This window comes from Solanum tuberosum, unplaced genomic scaffold (assembly GCF_000226075.1).
Source record: "Solanum tuberosum cultivar DM 1-3 516 R44 unplaced genomic scaffold, SolTub_3.0 scf00497, whole genome shotgun sequence".
Taxonomy (NCBI): domain Eukaryota; kingdom Viridiplantae; phylum Streptophyta; class Magnoliopsida; order Solanales; family Solanaceae; genus Solanum; species Solanum tuberosum.
The window spans coordinates 317,584-324,566 of NW_006239421.1; the positions used below are offsets into that span (position 1 = coordinate 317,584).

Below are 6,983 nucleotides of genomic sequence, written 5' to 3' on the forward strand. Positions count from 1 at the left end.
GCTTTTATGGCTGACTATCATAAGGATCCCCCAATAATGTATACAATTATGCCTTCTGCTTTTTAATTTATGTGACCTTATTTTAACAAAAAAAAGTTCTAAAATTTTAAAACAACTTAGCTTAGATATTTATGTTGTTCTTGTAACAAACTTTAATATCTGCTCAAATGTTATACATATTTAAAAATCACATTTTTTTAATAAAAAAAATATCATAGCATATTTAAGATTCTAAATTTCATATTCAGTTAAATAAAACACATTAATTGAAATAGAAAAATAGTTGTGATAAACAGTTTTATTAAAGGTACCTTGAGTTTTCTTGTAGTATTAGTATTTGTTTCCTTTAAGGTTTTGGGCACGTGCCACTAATATATTGTAGGGATCTACAAAACTAATTTTTAGGACACACTAAATAATGATTGTACAATAATTAATTAGATCCTCATTTTCCATTAATATTAAAGTTTTGTTGAAAATAGTTTTCGCAACAATTTTCTTTTCTTTCTGAAAGCTCCTCATCGAAATTTTCAAGCACACTTACGTGGCATAAGCTGATTTGATTGCAGTGAAAAAACACTAACTCAATGATAGATGATAGCTTTTTTTCTTTTTAAAAAATATTTTTAATAAAATACCCATTTAACCCACATATAGTGATACCATATTTATCTAATGGGTGGTATTAATGTATGTATAAATGATACCGCCGATCGATTTCTTCACTTTATGTCTTTGTCATTGAACTACTATTTTTTCCTATGATGAGTCGTAATTTGACTATTTGGAAGTTAAGGTTATGCCCCCCTTCTTTATTTGTATGTTCCTCTTTTGGTATAGTTTATAAATACTCCCACATGACTCTATTACTCCACATGCTCATATTTATATCCCTATTTTGGATCAAAGTAACATAACAAATTAACAATTATTATAAATAGTTATAACTGTGGCAGTTAATATTTTTTATGAAAGATTAATTATCAAAATTATAATTAAAATTTTATTTTAATCCGTTAAATCTTAGTCAATAATTTTCACTCATGTCACGTGTTTAAATCCAAAAGTCAAGGAAAATGGAGTATTAGAGAAATAGATTAGAGTAGGAGCCAAATATTTCCTTCTCTCTTAATGTTTCTTTCTAATATAATTGTTCATCGAATTAAAAGTCTTCATGGTAGGTGGATTAATTATTGTTATCGAATTAAACACCGCCATTGTAGTTGTCGATTTTTTCTATATATTTGAGCATGTGAGACGTCAACTATTATCTATCAATTATCACAAATTAAAATAATGAAAGGGTGCATTAATATTTTGGGTCTGACTTTGTTCCTCATACAAATAATAATAATAATTAATTCTAAGAAGAGCTTAGCGAGCTCGTTATCTCTTCGTTCTGATAAAGATGAACAACGTTGCGGATACGAAAGTTGCTACGAAAAATGTCCTACTGGACAGTGTTGTAGTAAGTTGGGTTATTGCGGAACAACGTTTGAGCATTGCGGCTATAAGTACTGTAAACTCCAATGTCCATCTCCACCCTCACCTCCATCCCCATTTCCACCTCCACCGGGACGATGTGGAGTGCAAGCAGGAGGTATAAAATGTCCTGATGGATCGTGTTGTGGTGAAGAAGGTTGGTGCGGAACAACAGAATATTATTGCAACCCAAAGCGGTGTCAAAGTCAGTGTAAAAATCGCACGATAGGTATAAAACACTAAAACCTTCTTACTCATCATTTGGGTAAAGTGAGATCAAATATTAATGCATTGCATACTAATTAATTGGTGGACTAATTGCTTTATGCTCCCTCTATTCTATATTAAGTGAAAAATATTTTTCTTAATAAATATGCATTTAAGAACATAATATCCATGTCTTTTTATATATTAAGAACCTTTCACAAAAAAACATTTGCAGAATTTATATATATATAATCAAGCTAAGCATAAACAAGATGATGTAACACTTCTCTATGATCAATATCACAATTTATCTGTTTTCTCCTTTTGTTGATTTTTTTTCCGATTTAAATTAGATAACCTATTAAATAACACATATGAGTTAGTTTAAATGGGCAAATGACATAAATCACATACATTCTGTCAGTTCTCGTAGTAGCACATATATAATTCTAATTGGATGTTTAGATTAAAGCCAATTAGGGCGTTTATTAGGAAAGATTCTTTATTTGTATGTTCCTCTTTTAGTTGTACGTGGATGGGGGATTGCTAAAAGATTTCCTTCTATCTTATTGCTTCTTTCTAAAAATTGTTCATCGAATTAAACATATTTATCTAATTCCCCTGAATTTTTTGGTGATATATTTGAGCATGTGAGACCACATCGATCTAAATAAATTATGGTGCGCGTAGATGACTACGAGTGCGGACATCAAGGTTGCTACAAAAAATGTCCTTCTGGATCGTGTTGTAGCATGTGGGGTTATTGCGGAACTACAAAAGGTCATTGTGGCAAACCGCGGTGTCAAAGCCAATGTCCACCTCCACCTCCACCCCCACCTCCACCTCCATACGCAATCGGACGATGCGGAATGCAAGCTGGAGGTAGAAAATGTCCTACTGGATTGTGTTGTAGTTCATCTGGTTGGTGTGGAACCACAAAATATTATTGTGCCAAACAGTGGTGTCAAAGTCAGTGCAACACTATAACTTCGTCCACTATGAGTGGTACTGAAACCTTCTTGCTTGACGGTATTGTCTAGCTAAATGTTACTATAATGCATTGATTAATACTATAATAAATAAAGGACTTTTGTATAAATTAAAAATATTAAATTAGCAGGTTCGTGGTATAAAATAGTCTTTCCTATATAAGCAACATGCATCACATACGCTTCATATTGTTTACATAAATTTAGGAACAAAATATCCACTCATAAAATGTTGCGTACTTCCCAAATGATACAACATCTACATCTATTATTTATGCATTTAAGCAAGTTGTCATGAAGTTACAAAAATATCCATTGCTACGTTGGAATTTGGATGTTGTGTGGTTGCAAAATAAGCTGCATGTTCTTTTCGAAGCTACATCATCTCTTGAATTCAAAACCTCTAATTAAGGACGCAATAGTGCACCACAACCCATGTTGATAAGTCATGACCATTATTAGTACTACTTGAAAACTATAAGGAGGTTGCTCCTTTTTCCGCAAGTAGTTCAGGCACTGCCAGAGAATCTATTGAAAAAAGGACATATACATCTATTTAATCAACCAAAACTCATATTATTTTATTTTATTTCCTATGCATAAGGCACTGCAATTAAACGTACCAAAAGATGAAGCAACGATAAAAAAAAAAACGATTATTAATAGCATCAAATTAAAAGAGGGTGCTAATTTGTGCTGGCCATCATCTACTTTAACCATCTTTTTATTGATTATTCTCCTTAATTCATTCAAGCACAATCAAATTTTAAATTTCTCCTAATTAAGTTTTTTATAGTAGTTATTTATGAAAATTCCTCTTGTATTAATTAGTTTGAAATGCAAAATTACCAATTTGTAGGAATAATATATGAAAGTTTCATACAATTATGTTGTAATTGGATTAAATTTTCAGAAATCAATATGAGCAAATATTCATATTTCATATCGAATTTGTACAATTATCATACATAAAGATTGCGAAAGGAATTCTAAACCTTGAGCAGATATAGATATTTTATATCGATTTATATAATGGTCATACATGAAATTGTCTTGAACAAGATATTCACATTTCATTCTGATTTTAAATTGTTTTCATACACAAAATGTGAACTGAATTTTACGTCTCGAGCGAGATTCTTAAAGTATGATTTCGTGTACGTATTGAGAAAAAAACTCCTACTATGTCTGACAAATAAAAAAAATCTGTTACATTTAGTAAATATAAATCTAATTTTGTACATATAGAAAATTCTCAAGTCCAATGTAAAAAAATATATTTTTTTCTGCACAAGGACATGTCCTGAAGAATACAACCCAAAATGGCCCATTAACATTTACGTTTAACGTACGATGTTAGTTATTGATCTCCAAGCCCATCCATAGAGACATCTACAGGTTATGGATGGACTTGACAATGATTATTATTGAATCTAATGACAATCCATTAATGAGAAAATTAGTAAATTACATAACTAAGCTAACATATAATAGTTAGTTATGCATAGTAACTAATGTTTAATTTAAGGACAAATAATTACTTAACTACACTCCTTTACTTACCTTAATATCCATTTATCCCTACTTATTTCAAAAATTTCAAAAATCCCTTATTTACCTATGTATCCCACATGTATCCCTCGCACAACGCTATGTATCCCGTGCACAATGCTATGTATCCCGCAAACATCATTTTTAAGGGATTTTTGGTAAATAGAAAACTAGAAGGGATAGGATGTTATTTAGTACTTATAATATGTGGTTCCTATAATTTATACATCTTAAAAATGTATATACACTTGTACTTGTGGAGTAAATAGAAAACTAGAAGGGATAAGATGTTATTTAGTACTTATAATATGTGGTTCCTATAATTTATGCTTAATTTAATTATAAATAACGGTTATAGTTAAAGAAAGGTGGCTTGGAAGGAATAATCTTCATCAAAGAGGATTACTGAGGTATACATTTGCATACAATAAAATATGATATTCCGCAATCATTTCCTCAGAGTCTGACTCAAGATTTCGGAGAAATTGCAAGTTTCATTAAAAAAATCAGAAGTTCTTGCAATTCCGCCATTGTAGTTGTCGATTTTTTCTATATATTTGAGCATGTGATATATGATACGTCAACTATTATGTAAGAAATCTTATCAATTGATCTAAATTATCGTGTGCGCGTAGATGACTACGAATGAGGACGTCAAGGTTGCTATAAAAAATGTCCTTATGGATCGTGTTGTAGCATGTGGGGTTATTGCAGAACTACAAAACAGCATTGCGGCAAACTGTGGTGTCAAAGCCAATGTCCACCTCCACCTCCACCCCACCTCCACCTCCACCTCCACCTCCATACGCAATCGGACGATGCGGAATGCAAGCTGGAGGTAGAAAATTCATATTTCATATAGAATTTGTACAATTATCATACATAAAAATTGCGAATGGAATTCTAAACCTTGAGCAGATATAGATATTTTATATCGATTTATAAAATGGTCATACATGAAATTGTCTTGAACAAGCTATTCACATTTCATTCTGATTTTATATCGTTTTCATACACAAAATGAGAACCGAATTTTACGCCTCGAGCGAGATTCTTAAAGTATGATTTCGTGTATTGTATTGAGAAAAAAACGCCTACTATGTCTAACAAATAAAAAAAAATATGCTACATTTAGTAAATATAAATCTAATTTTGTACATATAGAAAATTCTCGAGTCTAATGTAAAAAAAGACATTTTTTTCTGCACAAGGACATGTCCTGAAGAATACAACCCAAAATGGCCTATTAACATCTACGTTTAACGTCCGATGTCAGTTATTGATCTCCAAGCCCATCCATAGAAGACATCTATAAGTTATGGATGGGCTTGACAATGACTATTATTGAATCCAATGACAATTCATTAATGGAAAAATTACATAACTAAGCTAACATATAATAGTTAATTATGCATAATAACTAATGCTTAATTAATTATAAATAACGGTTATAGTTAAAGAAAAGTGGCTTGAAAGGAACAATCTTCATCAAAGAGAATTACTGAGGTATACATTTGCATACAATAAAATATGATATTCCTCCATTATTTTCCCTGGGTCTAACTCAAGATTTCGGAGAAATCGCAAGTTTCATTAAAAAATCGAAAGTTCTTGCAAAAAATAAATCTAAGTTCCGCAATAAACCCATCAGGATATAATAAATCATGCAAAAATCGAATTCAAAGAATGCTAACAGAGATAAAGATGAGGAAAAAATGAAATAAGGATTTGGGTAGATTGAGTTAATAGTGGTGACTGGAGAAAAATGAAAAGAGGATTTGGATAGATGAAGTTAGTAGTGGTGATTGGTGTCACCGATGAAAGAGAGAGGACACGAGAAAATTTCCAACTCTACTGAATTAAATCATAGGCATGACAGATATGATGGTGAAGAAATTGAGGTATTTCTATAAATTAATTTGTATATTTTTTGTGATTTTTTTCCTAGCATTTATTATTTTAATTTTTTTTTATATACGTAATGTTGATACATTTGATTTATATAAATTATATGTAGTTTTGTAACCCACGTGTGATTTTTGTAGTTCAGAATTGTATGTTATCAGGAAGAATACATTATAGCTCCTAGTTGTAACATTTTTTGAATGCTTTTGTATATATTCTATATGTGAATGCTTTTTTATATATTTGATTTGTATATCTATGTATTTTTTTAAGGGTAAATCACATAAATATGCTATATTAAAAAAATATTTACCATTTATGTCAATATAATTTTTCTAACTAAATATAACAATTTTTTGGAATTAAAAAAAAATAGTACCGTCGCTTGCCTCTTTCGGCCCTTTTTCCTCTTCCTCTTTATTTTTAATTCTTCTTCTTTCATCTTTCTTTCTCTATAATTATTATCTTCCTACTCTTCTTTTCTCTTTTTTTTTAAAAAAAAAATCTTCTTCTTCTTTCAAATTTTCATTTAAATAACAAATCAATTTTTCATTATTTTTATCCAAAAAATACAACGAAAAAAGAAATGGAAAGATGAAAATTTGTACAAAATCATGTTTTCAAGTAAAAATTTCAAATCTCTAAAATACAACAACAAGAGTTCACCATTGATGGTCATTATAAAGATTCAAATTTTGAATTCATTACTTGAATTTTACGAATTTGTGATTAGTTTGGATAGGATGTTCCTACAAATTATTGAAAATGTCGTTTGGAATTTATAGCTCAATTTCAAGAGGGTTTGGTTAAGTTTATAATTGATTTTAGGAGAAATATTAGATTGAAACT

The 6,983-nt window shown here is 30.2% G+C and overlaps 1 protein-coding gene across 2 annotated transcripts; it reads left to right on the forward strand.

The window, feature by feature from the left end:
- The first annotated feature begins 1,288 nt into the window (after positions 1 to 1,288).
- Positions 1,289 to 2,840, forward strand: LOC107058372 (chitin-binding lectin 1-like). 2 transcript variants are annotated; one of them, XM_015304002.1, is made up of 2 exons: positions 1,289 to 1,711; positions 2,380 to 2,840. In XM_015304002.1, the coding sequence occupies exons 1-2, from the start codon at positions 1,297 to 1,299 to the stop codon at positions 2,727 to 2,729; spliced, it is 765 nt and encodes a 254-aa protein (XP_015159488.1). In that variant the 5' UTR covers positions 1,289 to 1,296; the 3' UTR covers positions 2,730 to 2,840. The 2 variants fall into 2 exon arrangements, with proteins under 2 accessions (XP_015159488.1, XP_015159489.1); XM_015304003.1 differs by having other exon boundaries at positions 1,289 to 1,639.
- The last annotated feature ends 4,143 nt before the right edge of the window (positions 2,841 to 6,983 follow it).

Coding starts and splice junctions, on each gene's coding strand:
- LOC107058372 (XM_015304002.1), top strand. CDS start 1,297: ATGAAAGGGTGCATTAATATTTTGGGTCTGACTTTGTTCCTCATACAA. Junction 1,712..2,379: donor GTGTAAAAATCGCACGATAG/GTATAAAACACT, acceptor TGGTGCGCGTAG/ATGACTACGAGTGCGGACAT.